General features: G+C 37.5%; 1 protein-coding gene and 1 long non-coding RNA gene across 2 annotated transcripts; both read right to left on the bottom strand.

Moving 5' to 3' along the window:
- Positions 1–1953: 1953 nt before the first annotated feature.
- On the bottom strand, positions 1954–6106 carry LOC105689338 (IDLSRF-like peptide). The gene is made up of 4 exons (XM_012406254.3): positions 5452–6106; positions 3253–3384; positions 2986–3138; positions 1954–2758 (listed from the first exon to the last, which is right to left on the bottom strand). Exons 1-4 carry the CDS (start codon positions 5576–5578, stop codon positions 2565–2567), a joined length of 606 nt encoding a protein of 201 aa, XP_012261677.1. The 5' UTR covers positions 5579–6106; the 3' UTR covers positions 1954–2564.
- A 10257-nt stretch (positions 6107–16363) lies between these two features.
- Positions 16364–18681, bottom strand: LOC125499974. The gene is made up of 3 exons (XR_007277134.1): positions 18315–18681; positions 18079–18248; positions 16364–17999 (listed from the first exon to the last, which is right to left on the bottom strand). It is a non-coding gene; the product is annotated as an uncharacterized LOC125499974 (long non-coding RNA).
- Positions 18682–18915: the final 234 nt, after the last annotated feature.

The raw sequence follows: 18915 nt of genomic DNA, 5'->3' as shown, positions 1-18915 counted from the left end.
TTCATAAATAACGTTGAAAAGAAAGTTCAATCGTGAAATTTATGAAAAACTGATCGCGTAGATGACAATTTAGATATTCACGAACATATTGAGAATGTTCAAGAACATTTATAATCACAATTTTGTTTTTTTACTCTTTATTTTTTTTTTCTTCTCCGATAGTTCTTTCTTTTTCAGTTTGACGAATCAATCTAATTTATCTAATTATTTAATTTCACATAATGACCATCGTATCAGCGTACTGATTGATTATTAATCTGTTCGTTTGATTTAAATTACTTTTATCTTTTCTCGTTTGTTTATTTTTGTTTTTTCTTTTTTTGATCTTAATTTGGTTCATTTTCTCTTGCGGTACGCTTCATTTTCGATCGATGATAGGAGGTACAAGTACTACGTGAGATTCGCACCTATAAGTATACTAATTCTTATGAGTGTTGCCGACTCGTCGACGTAGTAAAATTATTAATATACGATAGTGATAATGGACGGTTCATTTTTTTCTTCTTCAAATTAATCGTCTGCACATATTGTTTTTACTTTCATTAAACTCGCCTCTTATACCCCCACCCCGCCATCTCTTCGCTCACCAACCATCGGAATTGAAAATTTCAACTGATCCTTTTGTTTTTTTTTTGTGCTTTTTTTTCATCTTGTAGGTGTACCGATATGTTATTAATATATCTGACTGTTATTTAAAAATTGGAACAAACAATCGTATACGAGTGAATAAATGATTGAAAATCAGAAGGAAATTTTAGCATGTTTGCAATCACTATACGTATATGTATGATTAGGCGAAGAATTTTAGATCAGAAATGGTAAATTTGAAGTGGTCAACCAGATTTCCAACTTTACAGCTGCTACCGCGTGAATTGTTTTATTACCGTTGCTAAAAAACGAGTAAAACATTGCAATGGGGAACAATCTCATGTAGCACTATTTTACTTGAACAAATGAAATTTTCAAGTAAAAGAAATTAATAGATTAATAGATTGTGTTCGTACTTTTTGGTCTTTCTCATCCGATTGAATTTACTCTTTGATAAAACGACGAGAATCACCGCGAAGAAACACAGTTTTGACGGTTTGATTTTATTACTCGTTCAGTTTTTTTTTTTTTATGTTATCGTCGTCTGTTCTATTGATTTCACGAATCGTAACCGATATATATATATAAATTGATAGTATATAGTATGTAGTTTACATAGAAAATTACGCGGACAAAAATTGTTTTTTTTTTTCTTTTTTTTTCTGTATATTAATTATGTGTTATTTTATGAATAATTTCACGTGTGTTCGATAATTAAAATACGCCAACGATCATAATAATATAGATATTCCTATTGTATGTATACGAATGTATATCTGTGTATATATATAATATACGTGCTTAAGGATTGTTGTTTCCTTTTCTTTTCTTTTTTCTTTGTCTTTTTCTATCTATATATTACACGTTGATATACCTATATAAATGGACATCGAGAAAAATTAATAAAAAAATATATAGCAATAGTATTATCATATGAGTTATATAATTATACATATGTATATATGTGTATATAATGTATTTATACCCCCATTGGTCGGCAACGATAATCATCACTCGAAACTCGAATATTTTCGTTACTCTGATATGTCATAGATTTTCATTATTAATAATCATTATACGTAGTTATCGTTATAATTATCATTATGATTAATGTTAGGTTATTTTTCTTATCATTAATAATATTATACGCTACTACTTTACTATACAGGTTTAAAAACCCTTTAATAAAAATGGTTAAAACCGCGATATGTATTGTTGTATATTTAAATATAATTATGCGTTGGCATATAATTTGTATTAATTTATATAATAATGATATGTACGTTGTTGTTGTTACTTTTATTATTGTTATTTATTACTATTATTATTAGGTATTATTATTATTTTTTTTTAATTTTTTTTTTCATATATATTTATATATATACGATTATGGCACGAATCACTAGCTGCCATGATTAAATTTTATAGATGTGTACAGCGCGTTGTTTTTGATCTCGTTTCATATCTAATTGGGACAAAGTTGAATTGAAATCATTATCAGTAAAATAAATCGAACCGATCGATCAAACAGGCTGATTTATTGTTTTTAGAGATGTTACGATTTTATAAGTGGTGCTGAAGTCTCCTAATAATCTGATTTTTCAATTGGCTATTTTGGTAAATTTTTCGATCAGATATTACACAACGCACGCGATTACCATCGATAAACTCAATTAAATATTGTAACATACGCGATTACTGTCGATTAATTCGATAAATAAAATCAGATAAATCGAATAATTATACGATATGCACCGTTATCGATAAACTCAATAAACCAAGGGGTTTTTCAGAAGTGACGTCATCGCCCTTGAAGGTGCACAACGATAGTTGAAAATTTTTTGTACGTAAAAATACATACCGCATGTGTATGGATATATATATATATTCTCGGCGATGATGAGTTATCGGTGAAGTAAATTAATCAAATTTTCGCTTTTCTAATTCAACTGATGCGAGCAGAAGGTGCGGGAGATTCAGTCGAGAAAACCGGTATTGACGAGTTTTTCGAGAAAAAATTTAACGTCGCCAAGTTCGGAGTCCTTAATACCGAGAGATTTCAGCATTCCCATATCACCGTTTTCTACCGCCATAAAAACTGACCTCAAATGCTCGAGGTCAGAACGCATCAGGTGCAGGGCGGCGCCAAAATCTTCGATCGTCTGAGATTCTGTAAAGAATAAAGAATAAAGAAAAGAAAAAAAAAAATATGGAATTATGGAAGTTGTTCTTTTCGAACATTGCACATTACGCGGGCGCACTGTCGTTTATTTTATCAGTTTTTTTTTGTTTTCGTGCATGCACGCCTGGGACGCGAAGCCGGAGAGGGTCGGCCTCTGTTATCGGTCGGAAATGAAGTACGTGATTTTTTCAGCTTCATTCCCCCCTCCTACTTACCGGAAAGAGCGATCGCTACCTTCTGGACACCTCCGAGCGGCTCAAGGGCGTCTCGAGCTTTGCTGCCGAATAATTTTTCGAGATAATTTGGCCCGTGACTCGCGAGTAGAGATTGCAAAAAGCTAGCGGTTTCCTCAACAGGTGGCCTTTTTGCTGTAATACGAAAAGAGAGAAATAGATTTGTTGCGGGTACTTTTCGAGATCGTGTTTCTCGAATCCCAGAGTATGAAAATTTCATCGTCACTTGTCTATTTTCCGGAGACTTACCTGCGGTGCACAAGCGCGAATCTTCGTCGTAACCGTCGTGACAATCCGGAGCACCGTCGCAGAGATATTGTATCGAGATGCAGTGACCATCTTCCGGGCACTTGAAGGGCTCGTACGGATGACAAGCTCCCCCTGAACCGAAATAAAAGAGGTGAGAAAATTGAAATAATTTGCGTACAACGAGGTGAAAATTCGTAGCTCTGTATCGCATTCGTAAGTATAGATAGGAGGTCTCGTAGGAGGTACCAAGAAACTGCATTTCAACATTCGATTATATTTTCATCTCAACGTACGACCATAAAATGGGATCAACGCGGGATCAATTTTGCATATTGCAACTTTGCAACGTTTCAGCGTCTCGATTTCAAGGCGGTCGCGGTTTTCAATTTTCAACGGTAGTCGTAAAAATCGTAAACGTGCTCAAAGCAGTTGCGTTTCAAGGTGTGTATATGAGAAAGAAATTTATAAGTCTGAACTTGAACCGCCTTGACCTTGAGCATCCATTGCAACCTTTGTGATTCCATAGTGTAAATAATTAATACAACACTGTGCGATAAGTTTCTCACACGAAACAAAAGCTCTCGTCAATTTGCCCACCTCCAACGTTGCGGTGGTCGTTACAGGTACATAATATCCGTGTAGTTGAGCACACGTACCTTACTCGAGATTACGCGGCGGACAGACGTGTCTAGACGTTATTGCGTAAATTATAAGAAGCTATTATCTTTCTCGCTGATTAACTCAGCGTGTTCCGCTCAACGCAATAAATCTACGCTGAAAAAAAAAAATATAATATACCAACTGTTTGCGCCACTTGCGCAACGTTGTGTATACGGCACATCATCCACCCGTATCAAATTGGAATTGAAACTTTCATTTCTATCTCACAGACAAATCCCTTGCGAACGTCCTGCAGATAATGTTAGTAGCGGAAACCTGACCGATCACGTGTACAGCTAATTGTAAGAACCAAATACGGTGCAGATTCCGATGGTCGGGATAGAGACGAGAGAGTTTTTTTCGCAACCAGAGGACGAGAAAGATCAAAGAAAATGGCGCCTCTGTCGTTATTCAATTTTTTTTTTTTTTTTTGTTTTCTTCATTAATGAAAAGCGGTTCGTTTATTGCTTGAACATTGCGACTAGATTACGCCGTAAAGTTTATGACTTCAACGCAGGGATTAGAAAACGTAGAGAAAAAAAAAAAAAAACCAATTGTTCTTCGTTTCAACAGACAATCAATGACTCTAGATTTTTCCCATTTATTTTTCATTCATCGCTGGCGCCTCGAGTGCATGGCTATGTCACACTGTGAAAATTCATTTCGAATGAAGTTTTTTTTTTTAAATTAATCCAAAGATACTCGAATCTTCTCTTCGGTGGAAAACTTTTTTTCCTTTTTTTTTACACAAATATATTTGCATGGTCCAACTTTTGCGTTAAAAAAATTCACGCCGAAAGGCTTCTCAATTTTTTCGTACATCCCAATTTTTTTGCATATCATGAAACTGAAGCAAAGAGCGTTTCCAGGGACTCTCCGCATAAGAGTCAACAGCGAAATTCACCGATATCCCTTTAACGTGTCGCAGGAGCCTGTTGATATCTTTTCCAAGTCGAAGGATAATGAACATGTGACGGTGCACTTGGTGTACATTGAAACTGATTGGTAGACGAGAATATTAGGTGCAGGGCGTGCAAGTTGCAGGCTGATGTGTAACCGGTGGTGGTTATCGACCGAAGGAGTTGGTGGCGGCGGTGAGCTGCTAAAAGGTGAAAAAAGAGCGAAAAGAAACAACAAAAGTAAAAAAAAAAGAAAGAAAAAAAAAGAAAAAAAAAAAAAAAAAAAAGAACGTAAAACGGTAGGGTATGGGGCGTTACGAGCGACGTGCATAACCGTATCATGAGTGGAAAAATTGATCAACGAGACGACCGACCGAATCCGCACCATATGCTATCGTCGAATCGGATCGGATTCGCTGTATCGATGGAGAAGAATCAAGACGAATGTAACCAGCGAGAGAACTTCTGTTCTTTGTAAAGGAATGATAACGTCAAGGACGATTGAAAGCGTTTCGCGAGTCGTTTTTTTTTCTTTTTCTGGATTCTCTCGAACCCTTGAGGTACCCATCGTTTCGGCAGACGATAGAAAATAGATCCTAGATGATCGATAACGATTAAGTTTGTACATGCATTTGCTTACCTGTTCTCTTGGCGCTGAGATGTCCGTAAAGTCGGCTGAGATCTATGGCCATCACGGCTCTTGGAAAAGCGGCGCAGGCTGTCAGGGCGAGGCCGAGTGCCAGGCTGGTACACAAAACCCGAACCATTATTATCGTTTTATTATTTTATTCGAGTTATTATCCGTCACCCCGGGATCCGAAGTCGTCCTTCTCGATAACGTATAGATAAAGTCGAAGAAACGTGCCGATGATCCGAGCTCGTTCGATTGAACAATTTGCGATTTTCTCCTCACTGCGTAACGTGTGGTGGTATGTCTCACGGAAAATTCACCGGTCGTCGTTCCCCAGGTGCAAAAATGATCATGCGGGCGATGATATTTGTAAACTTATAATATCTCTGGTTCGATTCTCGTCGGATTATATCAAGCGGCCGGATGCTGGTTTTTGGTTTTTTTTTTTCTTTTTTCTTTTTCTTTTACTTTTTCTTTCTGTTTCTTGGATTTGTAATATGAAATTTTTCGTGTCCGATTGCCAGCTAGCTTATCTTTGATCTGCGACGGCGGTTTTGACTCTCGGCTCCAGTTCTAGTCTGGTATATCCTGGTCCGTTTGTTCGGAGCTCGAGAACATAAACGCGCGCGTCTCTTAGCCGCTCCTGCAATTTAACTCCGACCGTAAAAGTAGGGTGGCTGCACGCGTCACGAGTACGAACAGCCAATCAGAAATGTCCAAAGTTACCTGAGAGAAGGGTGGCTCCCGAACACCCACGCGCTACCCTTCGAGCAATCGATTCACGAAACACCCTCTCCCACTCCTCCTCCTCCTCCTCCTCCTCCTCCTCCTCCTCCTCTCCCTCCTCCATTTTCTCCTCCTCCCTCTTCCTCCTCATCCTCATCGCTCACCTGGTTCCCCGGCGACTCCGACGATCTCGACCCTAAACCCAAACCCCGGCGACTTTGGACGACCGTCACGGACGGATTCTCGAATCCTTGAATATCGTTGAATCACTGAATTCTTTAATCCCTTAATTCAACTCTCGGAGATACGGGAAAACATCCGACTGCAACCTCAACCCAGGGACCGTTACGGAGACGTACCGGATAATGGACTAGAACCGTATAAATTTTCCTCCCGTTCCGAAGTTTTTCAGAATTAGCAGCTTGAAATTACTTCAATACATAGCACCCACGTATGTACGTATATATATACGCTAAACTTATTCAGCAACACGGAACATGATCGATTCGCACGCTTTCTTCGGTCATTTGCGTATACTTTTTTTTTTTTTTTTCTTCTACGAATATAAAAGCTTCGTTTCTTCTCTATTTTTGTTTTTATTTTTTGCATTTGTCACGGCGTCTTTTCGTCACGCGAGTAAAATGGTTTTTTTTTCTTGTTGTTTTACTCTCCAACGAGTAAACGCAAAAAATTTTTACACCCCGATTCGCGCAATTGTATGCGAAATGTGTTTGCCTGACATGAATTCGAGGAAACAGTATTAAGCAGAAATGAAAGGTTATTATAATTGTACCTCTGGAACGTAATTGAATTCATTGTTTCATAGACGATTTGAGAAACGAGTGGGCGATTATGAGAATACGAGAAATAAGAAGAAAAAATTAGTTGAATGATAATTTATGATGGAACGAGCGTTGTGGAGTATAAGTTTATATTTTCATATAAAACTTATCTTCATTGATAACGGGTAGTTTGAACTTGGCAGGTGTATATAAGCTATATAAACTTTCCCCTGATCGGTTTTTGAGATAAAATGAAGATAAAAAAGTCGAACGAGAAAAAGAAAGAAGAAAATAAAAGAACCGATGCTGCACTCTTGAGAAATAGTCTTCCGTTCGATTCAATTCTGTCGCAATAAACTTTTCTGCTTTTTTTTTTTTTTTTTTTCTTGTCGATCCGAACGGCAGTTACGACATGGTAAAATACGTTTGGGAATCACATGCAATTTCAATTCTGATATTACGTTCTGTCACGTGAAATCCTGATTTAATAAAAGTCGTAGAAACCTAGAAATAATGATCACGATGTTGAGTGGAAAAAGTTTTTTGACTATCTAGAAATATTATGATACTCGACCAGAGATTTCAAGAATAACTTTGGTAAAAAAAAAAGGTTTTGTAGAAATTTCTGCAGCAGTGTTCGAGATTTTCCTTGAAATTATCTCGCTTTATATAGTCGTTGAAGTTTTTAATTTTTTATTGTTTTTCGTCCTCGTTGAAAACAAGTCCCGAAATTTTAAATCGGTGAAAAATCCTTATCTATTCAATTCTGTAGTTCGATAAACTAATTTCATATTTGTTATAATTTTCTAGACACGGGCATCGATGTTAAGATTTTCATCAATCTGGAATTTATAGAGATTCGCACACGTGCGAGTTGACCGGAGTGACTTGAAATTTGTATGAATCGATATGTTCCAAGAAACACGCTTATGCGTATCACATCTCCTTAAATATTGGCGTTTCGGTATACAAATTATTAACGCTAAATCGATCGTGTGTCTGCTCAGAGTCAGCGACCATTTTCACGCGGTTTTCATTTCGGTAGGAGGCAGAATACGTTGAAACTGGCCACTCCGTACGCCCGAATAGCGGCAACTTAACATGCCTGAACGTCCGTAGCTCCCCCGCCGGCGACCTCTGCAATTACTTTTTCAGGCATATCTGGTCGAGTTGTTACTCAAGTGTCGGTAATAAATGATCATGACAGTCTTCCGAGAAAGAAAAAAATTATTTAAATACGAATACTTGCGTATAAATTCGGGGTTTGAACTGTATTGGGCGTAATTGCTGTAACACACTCAAAATCGTCGATGATGATAAAATGGAAGCGAATATAAAAAATTATTGAAACAGTATGAATTGAACATATTTTTATTTTAAAGTTGTTCAGCGCCAAATCGTAATAACGAATGGTTAAGAAATCGACTCTGCATTCCGGACATTTGGAAATAAATATTGGGTGGGCCGAAACGGTGTGAAATACAACGGTACTAATAATTCTTAGGAAGGAAAGACTAACGAGGGATTTTCATTTGGAATAAGTAACATGAATGGGTAATTGAATGAAATAATGGACTTTATGCCCTGTGAACGAAGAAGCGGATCGACTCAAACCTGAAATGATCATTTCTCAAAAAAATGATTCAATTTGATATTCAAATATTTTTTAAGCACGAGACAGGCAGAGAAAACAAATCGACTGGGCGAAAGAGTTTGGCATACCAGGTCTGGCGAATCGTTGGGGTTGCAAGGGAAACTAGATACATTTCTATTGTGAGAAAATATTTTATTCTTATGACATCTATCGGTCGAATCTGTTGATCTCGTTTCTAAAAATAGAAGAAGTTTGATACCTCTTCTGCTGAACTCTATTTACTCTCATGCCCTGCTCAATGAAGCGGGTGGTTGTTAATTTGTTTGATTATACTAATTTATTTTCAGGCTTGTTTCTTTTTCAAGATATGCGTTAAAACATTTGTGGGGTTTTGGCATCTCGTTACAGTATTTACAAGTCATCCAATTGGCAGAAGAGTCGAATATAAGTCCCGATTGAATCAATTGAGCATTCTGAATTGACAAGCGTAACACGATACAGGCGCGAGAGATATAAATACAAAGGGACGAGATGAATATTAAGATGGAAATGAATCATGTGATGTATTCTCCGTTTCACAACCTTTATAAATATCTAACAATAAGTACCTCTCGTCTCGTTTGAATCGCACGAGTCGAGTACTAGACCTCTGAAGTTTGATCCCCAAGCGACGGTCGCATTAAATTAGGACTTTAATCGAAAAAAAAGTACACGTTAGGATAGGTTGATGTAAAATAGATTAAAAAATTGAAAAACTGATCCTATGTGAACAAAGTTCACTCTAGACGATTACACTAGGAGTTGACTCAAGAGAGAGAATATTTTTCTCTGTGAAAATCGAGTTATTTTATCGCCATAGATATTTGTACATTGTCAGAAACGTATTATCTCTCTGTACAATCATAAATAAGAGAATCTTGTACCCAAAACAAATGAAAGAGAGAAGATTTTGAATATTCAGTGAATAATAACGATAATATACAGTACCCGCCAAAAGTTCGGGATCACTTCGTTAATTTTCGTTCCGGACGAAAAATTTGATATTTCGGCCAAAAAAAGGCTAAGATGAATTATCCGAAAGGCATTCGAAAGTGAAAAGAAACAGCTTTATCATGCTTTTTGTAAAAATTTGCTACGATTTTTTTTGCACTTACCAGATGACGTTAAACATGGGTAGTTTTTTTTTGCAATTTTCAAAATTTCATAAAGTCACGTGTTATTTTTTGGGAATGAAAGATAAAAACTTATTTTCAACAGAACTCAATGGGGAAAGAATCAGGCTTGGATCCGTTCGGTTTACTTGATTGGATTAACAGAAACAAGATCTTTGAGGAAGCTCAAACATGACGGAATCGGTGGCTATTTTTCGAGAAAAAATATTGCCAAATTCGAGCGACTTTGTTTTACTATGAATACCAAATAATTGATATGGTACTCGGTGAATTATTCAGAGGCAATCAAAGAAATACCTTTCCGCTCATAAAGCACGGGTAACAAACAATTCTGGAATACGACGTCCGACTGTCTGCATGACTTCATTTGGATTCAATCTCCTTCTGCAGAGAATATGATAAGAAATTCACTGCCGGTGAAACTTCAACAGCGTTCAGACGCGAATCCCCTAGTGGTGTATAAAACCGGCCAAAACTGAAATCGTGAAAAAATGAACACGTTGTACAATTCAGCTGAAAGAACTTAAATAAGAGTTTCACGACGTACGCATCTGCCAACGATTATTTAACGCGGTCATATAGTTTCTAGATTTTTCAATTTTCGGGAGAAGTGAGTTTCTGCCATTTTTGGGACGCCTGTTACGAATATTTGTTTTCTGTGCATACGATATTCTTGTTCTTGTCGCAGAATTTGAGGAGCGTTGGATTGCGCCGGTTCAAAAATTATTTACAAATAATATGACTCGGATTATTTTATTTGAAAGAAAATCAACGACGTCAAATCATATTGAGTTCTTTTTATTTTCTCTCTTATTTTATCACAAGACTCTGAATTCGAGTAGAAATATTATACATTCGGATTTTTTCAGGTACCACCTGAACTGTTCTCATTTTTCGATTATGACATTGATTCACGCTACTCGCGAGAAACTTCGTCCGGGAGAGAAGTCTCTTTTAAATACCTACACATGTTCATTCATCGACGCCGTTTTTTGAATGAATGACCCTCCAAAGGTCAAATATCAAAAGACGCATCGATACAATTTGAAGTCTCATTCAAGCCAACGTACAGCCATTTTCGTAATGAAATATTCGAGAGGCAATCGGACAGGCCCTCTAAAAGTACATGGATTATTCGATTCTGAATCTTTCCACCTGTACAATTCCTCGTGCAATCTTTATTTAAGCCTGATCTACGCGTGCGCGTCTTTTTTGGATTTATTGAGCATCGCAGCCGATTCACGGAGCCAAAAGTGAATACGTATGACCACGGATATAACGAGAACAGCGTGTGTTTCATCGGACGAAAAATTTGTCATTTATTCTTTTTTTTTTTTCAAATTCACGCTCGCGCATCGTAACGGAGACGTTCGATTCGCCGTTTGTTCAGCCTATTACATCGTCCGCGAGTTTCGAATTTTCAGAATCCAATCGATCGGGTGTACGTCACTTCGGTTCTCACCTACGTCACGTTTCATGACGCTTTTCGTATTCTCGGCACGTACTTTTTTGTTATTACCATTCGCGTAATACGGTATCGTGCAGGTTCATTGCCGGCACGATTGAAATGAAGTCTTGAGACTCGATAACAAAACGCCGCAGAGACTACGATCGAATCACCTTCAGAAACGATCGATTCTAGACGCCAATTAACGATATACCCATTCCAATATTTCAACTGCGAAAATATGACATCAAATTTTTTATTTACTACTAATGTATATGTCGCCATACATTTAACCGAATAATTTCCAGGCAAAAAGAACATTGTGGATCTTCATATCACGAGTGAATTGAGCCCCATGTTTTTTCCAATAATTTCCACCAAGTTACAAACATCCCAAACAATAAACCCACGGCAGGGTTGGAGTCACAAAATCTCAACGAAATTTTGTGCGCCTCCAGAAGACGAGCAATTCGAATGGAAAAATGTAAACTGCCAAAATTTTGACAAAAAAAAAACTTTTCCGTCGAGAATTGAATATCCCGACGAAAAAAGCTCTTGGACCATAAGGCCAGCGAACTTTGAATCCGTTGACTGAAGATTCGAATCCGTGTAGATCCGGTTGCAAGACGTTAGGCGCAATTCGCACACGTACAGGGCCAGCCATTTGTATGAGCGAGTGTGAGTAATACATGGGACAGCATGCTCGGTCGCATATTCGCTTTTATGTCGCTGAACGGCAATAAATAGCGTCGCGGTTCATCCAAACGATCAATTAGATCAGCCTACAGGGAGCTCTTCGACCCGATTCAGTGTCTTTCCCTCAAATACTTTACGCTGCGTATTTGTTGGAATCGTGGCTGGTGTCGGTGTGTTTCAAGATGGTTGGTGGCTGCTGATTCGGGACCTCAGATAAACGAATATTTCAATGATTTCGAGGTAATTTGTTAATGATTTTGGCGAAGAGCCCTCTGCACCGCACACCAGAGCGTATTCTCAGCGAATTTCAGACCGATCCATCGTTTTAACGAGGCGGAATTCGCAGTATGGGATTAAGCTCACGCAGCCGCCACACAACCATGAATAAATGAGAGTTGGTGGGGGTGGCTGACAGTGAGACAGACAATCTCGCAAGCTCGCGCCCTCTCACCAAACCCGACGGCGAATCCTGGAAACTATTCAAGTTGACTGACTCGCGTCAGTCAACTCTGCGATGCGTTTATCGAATGCATTGCATTCGTTGCATCTAGTCGCTCGCTCTACTCTACCGGCGTTTGTACCGACGACGGTTGAGAACCCAACACGTTGTATGCACAGTTCGTAGCGTCGGCGTTTTTGGCGGCTTTCATTTTTTTCATTCAAATCTCCCGCTCTCCGGAGATGCACAATATTTGGATCGGGATTCTGCGGACAACGACCGACCCTGGGATAACTTTTCCTGCTGCGGGGAACAAGGTTCAACTTTTTTCTGACGAAGTGATCGTGCCATTAACGGATTCTTCTTGATTTTTCGATTGTTATGCGATGCAGTTATTTGAGAATGTGTGGAAAGGACGAATAGAACGATGAATTACCAGTTGGTATGGGCTGACTATTCAGCAAATATTCGGCTTGCATAAAATAATTCATAGGTATCGCGTTTCTATTGGTATAAGGTCATGTGCGCCAAAAAATGCGATTTTTCATGCTTTCTATTTCACAGTCTTGAACGTTCCGAAGACTCTAGAAACGCGACAATACGTCGCTGTCGAAACGACGAAAAAAATCGCCTCTTCGCTCATTTTCGAAAAAAAAATCCGAGATAACGGCGTAAGGTCGTATACGTGCCAACGGTTACGATGTTACGACCTCTTATCATTGGCTAATGAAATTTTCAATTTCAACGTTTGCCAACATATTATTACATTTTGAAAAAATAGAGACGCCCCATTACCTGAACACGCGGTATTAAGGTGGTATATTGGCGCATACGACCTGATGTCATTATAGCCACGCGATACGTATCCCTAATTAAAGCTGTTATCATCCTCTTGATCCGTGTTCCTAAGGCAATTATCAATGAAAAATAATCATCAATACATATGCGACCTTCGTTCTCCAATCTAAAAATTTCCTGTTTCAGGTGATTTTACGTACATCGTTGTACTTACAATTAACCCGTAATACGGCCGGATTACGCGATTCCACTTCTAATCGTTTGCTGATCGTTTGTAGACGAATGACAAAATTATCCGGAAGTTTGACGGAAATCCATTAATTGAGTCATAAATAAAACAATTTCGGTTGGTGAATTTTTATAGCTTCCCCTCAATGGAACAAAATTAATAAGATTCGAGTAGGTATCGATCAGTATCGTTGACGTTTGACGCTGATTGACGGTCCATTTTCGTTGAGTAACAATATTTTCGTAGGAACAATATTTTCGTGGGAACAATATTTTTCGGCATTAATGAATGAATTCAAAATGTCATTACCATGAAAAATAATTGAAATTCACTCTCCTATCCGGTTTGTATGTCGTGATAGTTTTATTGACAAAAGAAGGAAATAAAAAGATGTAAAAATAAATATGCCAAGCAAAACGTAATTGATAAAAAAAAATCAGTCTAATTAGACGAAATAAGTCAATAAAATATGGCAAAGTTTGCATATTCAAGTTGCAAGAGAAAACATCTGTGAAGACCGACGAATTGTGAATAGCCAAGAGCTTGGTAATATTTAAAAATCTTTCTCATGCTTTTTGATTATTTTGGTGGACAATATTCAATCTGATTCAAAGAGTGGTTTTCGATCAGCTTTTATACCAATCTGTGTCCTAATTGCCGAATAAAATAGTCAGTGATAAAAAGCATTTGGTTAATGAACTTTCCATAATGTCGTTGAAGGGTGAAAAAGACATCCAACATAATGATGTGTGAATTTCTGTTATTAATTATTGTTATCTTTTAGTTGTTCATTTATTCGTTCATATTGGTTGAATATACTACTAAATCGAGCCGTAAAGTTTACAACCCTCAGTTTGGAGGTTTGTAACTACGAAGAAAAAAATGATGGAGCAGAAATTCAAAAAAGGTTCAAAAGTTCGGAGTATTTTGCGTCTGATAACTTATTTTCGAATTTCGAGAAAAAAATACATCGACAGTTATGACCACCGAAAGGTCGGGAAACGTGGTTTTTTTCGGAGTTGATCGAAGTAGCTTAACTTTGGAGCGTCACCACTCGTTGGAAAAGCAGTCGAACAATTTGAAAAAAATCAGAGATGTTCCTAGAAAATTTATCAAAAGAATCCCGTTGGAAAATTTCAAAAATCTCAAAAAACGTGGCGCCCAGGTGCACCGGAACATACAAAAAAGTATACATTTTCTAATGCCGCTGACAGGAAATTGTTCGTATCGCTGGATTTTCGCTAATCGTCATCGACGTTTCAGAAGATTATAGGCGTCGAGTGGGCGACCCAGCCGCTACAGCGGCCCTGTATTCTCACATCTCCCCGCAGCGCGCGTCGCCATAGGTTATCAAAATTTTCAGCGATGCCGTAGCGGCTGGGTCGCCCACTCGACGCCTATAATCTTCTGAAACATCGATGACGATTACCGAAAATTCCGCAATACGCGGAATTTTCCGTCAGCGGCATTAGTACGTGTATAGTTTTTTGCAAATTTTCAGCTCACGTAAATTCGTTTTGCTTGAACCGTTCCCGAGATCGCCTCTTTGTACTCCGGTGCACCTGGGCGCCACGTTTTTGGAGATTTTTGAAATTTTCCAACGGGATTCTTTTGAAAAATCTTGTAAGAACATCTCTGAATTTTTTCAAATTGTTCGACTGCTTTTCCAACGACTGTTGACGCTCCAAAGTTGAGCTACTTCGATCAACTCTGAAAAAACCACGTTTTTCGACCTTTCGATGGTCAGAACTGTCGGTGTGTTTTTTTCTCAAAATTCGTAAATAAGTCATCAGACGCAGAATACTCCAAGTTTTCGAACATTTTTTGAATTTCTGCTCCATCATTTTTTGCTTCGTAGTTACAGGGTTCTAAACTTTATGGCCCGACAGTTCAATACACAGCGCAAAAAAATTGTTCGTTACATAATCCTAAAATATTTGATTGATCATTCTGGTCACCGACTCGAGATCGTCTTCAAACTTCCATACGTTGCGTGTTAGTGCGTCATTGATTCAACGTATTTCAGTTTGTGATGCAACCACTAGCACGTAATATCTACGGTGATACGCGTTTTTCAAGGCAATGACGACGCACAAACATTGTAGCACAATTGTCGTTACATATTCGCACTTTATCGTAATCAAAAAGAGCCAATTTGGATTTAGATGAGATCGAATCTTGTTGAGTCATTTTTTTCTGCTTCAAGAAAACTTTTTTCAAGTGACGATGAAACGCGATTGTTAATTGAAAACACGTTCAATTATTGCGAAATTTATTTTTATCGATAAAGAAGAAGTGAACAGCGGGCAGGATCCTTCTTTATCTTCAGAAATTAAAAACGAATACGTATGCATATAATTATTATAAAACGTCCCATTCAATTCGTCCTTGAATTGAAATTTTACTCTCGACGCGCGCAAGGAAGTCTCACTTCAAAAATCATTGACTTCACAAAACCTGCAGAAAAAACCTCGATTTTTGAGAATCCAAAGGCATCGCGCTCTACGTTCGCTCAACGACGAATCGAACGTGTTTTTCCAGAATAATTCGATTCCGAAATATACCCTACAGATCACGCACGCGTCAAAGTGACCCTGACGCTTTCAATAGAACGTATACGAAATAATTAACCACTATGTTGGGATATGGGGATACGCGTCATGAACGTACATTTAACGAAGCACTTGTATGTCTTTCGTTTCAATTTTCCCATCGGGCACATCAATGCGAACACGTTAATTTTATTAGCGTGAGTCGTGTGCTTTTCGAGTGTCTTTTACAATTAGTTTACCGTGTTCGTACGGACTATTTCCATAATTATTACCTTTTGTAACGAAAAATGCGAAACTTGAAAAACGAAAAATATCAATGGATAAATTGAACAAGAGACTAATGCGCGAAATCATTCGCAGACGCTTTGTTCTTAACTTCATTTAATTCGCGCCGCCGATGTTACGATCATTCGCTTTATTGTTAAATCCACGCAATAATCTTTATACGAAGATCTAAATTTAATGAAGATTACACCTGTTTGCGGATAGTAACAATTACTATATCGCAGAGGTAGTAAAATGAATTATTCATCGTGCCAAGCGATAAGCAGATTATTTTATCAGCCTGCTCAATACTCGTTGTACAATTATACGTACGCGTGTACTACATATCGAAGTATTTTACAAAATTCGCCTATTATCTGTCGTAAATTTCTTATGAATTTAGTGCACCATTTTATGGTGAATGAATGAAAAAATAAAATAAAATAAAATAACGGCAAATAACGAATTACCGTAGCGAATATTCCGTATTATCTAAACTGTTCACGCGACACAAAAATATTTTACGTATGTACATACACGCGAGTACATCATATGTGTTATCGCGATAATTAACGACGAAGAACATCATTTACTACAGGACAACTTCTGTACGCATGATAAATCAGTTGGCATCGTACATACATATGATCGCACGACGCATAAAATAAAAGACAGGAAATACATTGCTCATCAGAGGAAAAATATGAATAAAATGCAATAAAATTTCATCGATCAAAGAAGAAAACTGTACATACTAATTAAGTTTACGGATCATCTTTTTTTTCATATATATAATACACACTAATTTTTACGTCCATTTCGACAAACCCTTGACTGTCACGATAATTTCTGAATTATGCTCACATTGGCCAAGTTATGAACTTATTTTAATTCAATTAGCCGTATCGTTTCTAAATACGTATTTTGACGCTCTCATAGAACGTCGATCCAAAAACACTCGTACACCGGTTGAATTGTCAATATCTGAAAATTGTATGCTATGCCTATATTCACTTGCCTTATGTCATATGTATTTTCTCAGCAAAGAGTCGATTTTATTGTTGAAATCGTAAAGTTACTCATTTGATCCAGATAAATGACTCACGTGTATATGTGCATTCATAATGTTTGAGTGAACAAATATTAACACTGTATAGGATCAAATATGAGAATTTATTGTGTTAACTTCTTCTTTTTTTTTCTTTGTTCTTTTATTTCTCTTGTCGGGTAAATGCGAAGGTGAAACAACTCGCGTGTAAAACACATACTATAAAGCAATTAGGTCGGGACACGATTCATCCGCATGTTTCAAAAACGATCGAAATAATTTCTTCAATTTTTTTTTTTTTATCATCTTATACAAACGTCGTTTTATTTATATTTTCAATGATTTTTTTTTTTTTTTTTGTTCTTTTTTCTTTTGATACAAAGTGATTTTATTCTTTGTTAGCTTTGACGCAAGTGTTTCAACCAATGTATATTTATTTTTTCGCATAACATCACCGCATCTATTGATCATTTTAAAAATCTCTTTCTGGTTAAATATTTTTTCCAAACATTTACCAATTTTTACGCCGACACCATGTCATTTGGAAATTTTTGCTAATCATCGGAGTGTAGCGAAGCTACGAGAACTAGTTCACTGATTAATTGGAACGATTACGAGGTAGAATTAGATTCTGAGGAGTTATTTATAATTATCAAATCGAAATTGAATGTAGTAGCCGTTGTCCGATCGCGAGAAATTTTTGTTGGTGTTCTATATCTCTGAACGGTGCGATTATCAAAGATGACCGCGCAAATTTTGGTACGCCAATCGCAGAGCCCGCGAAGGTCAAGAGTGGATTTTTTGATCTTACTGTAAGTTGCAGAAAGACAGGAAAAATTTGGAGCGATTATTGAACTCGACTAGAATAAAAATCTAACAATTCACCTACTGGAAGTTAAATTTCCGGTTCGAAAAGCAACTTTTCGAACATCTTTGGTAAGTTGGTAATTTTGGTAACGTTGAAATTCATCTTCACATCTCCTTGGGATCGATTGAAATGAAATATACAATTTCCATCCGAACAATATCACTGCGATTTGAAGTTTGGAGAGAAAAAGTCTAAAAATAAAATGACTACTGATGTAATTATAGCGATATAGGTTGATTTACGATACTTCGACTTACACATCGGTCTCAACCACGGACCGTTATCGTCATTAGACATTCCTAATCACTCACTCGTCGTTAAATACAATGGATAGGAATCCTTGCGATAAATAAAAGGAGCGCAGTTTCTTTTTTTTCTTTTCTATAATTGAATCAAGGTTCTGGATGTGACGTCAAGAGTCGAGCGAGACAACGTTATTATAACCGGGAACGGATCGTCCGTTTGTTCGTTTTTAATGTACGACATACGTACGTACCAGGTACAAGATTCTATCGCGAGTTCGTTACGATGAGTGCGGATCGCTGGATCCGCGAAAAAACCACATCCCCAAATCTTGAGAATCGGAAATTAAATTTTCCGGGTACCCTTCCGATAGACAGTGTTGCGTAAAACTTGTATCGTGGATCGATCGAGATGTGATAAAAATCTGTTCGACGACGTGACGACGTAATATAACCGTGTAGTTTCGAAATATTTTGATTATCGCGAAACGTAAGGGCACCGATTTATTTCCATCGACGTTTCCAGCGATCTTGTTCGATCAACGATCTGAAATAACAAACTTCAAGTAGTTTTCAACCGATGATTGGAAATCCCCGGATTACATACGTTCGGGTT

Source organism: Athalia rosae, chromosome 2 (assembly GCF_917208135.1).
Source record: "Athalia rosae chromosome 2, iyAthRosa1.1, whole genome shotgun sequence".
NCBI classification, from domain to species: Eukaryota; Metazoa; Arthropoda; class Insecta; order Hymenoptera; family Athaliidae; genus Athalia; species Athalia rosae.
The sequence above is the reverse complement of the archived record's forward strand: the minus strand, read 5'-3'. Positions and strand labels throughout refer to the sequence as shown.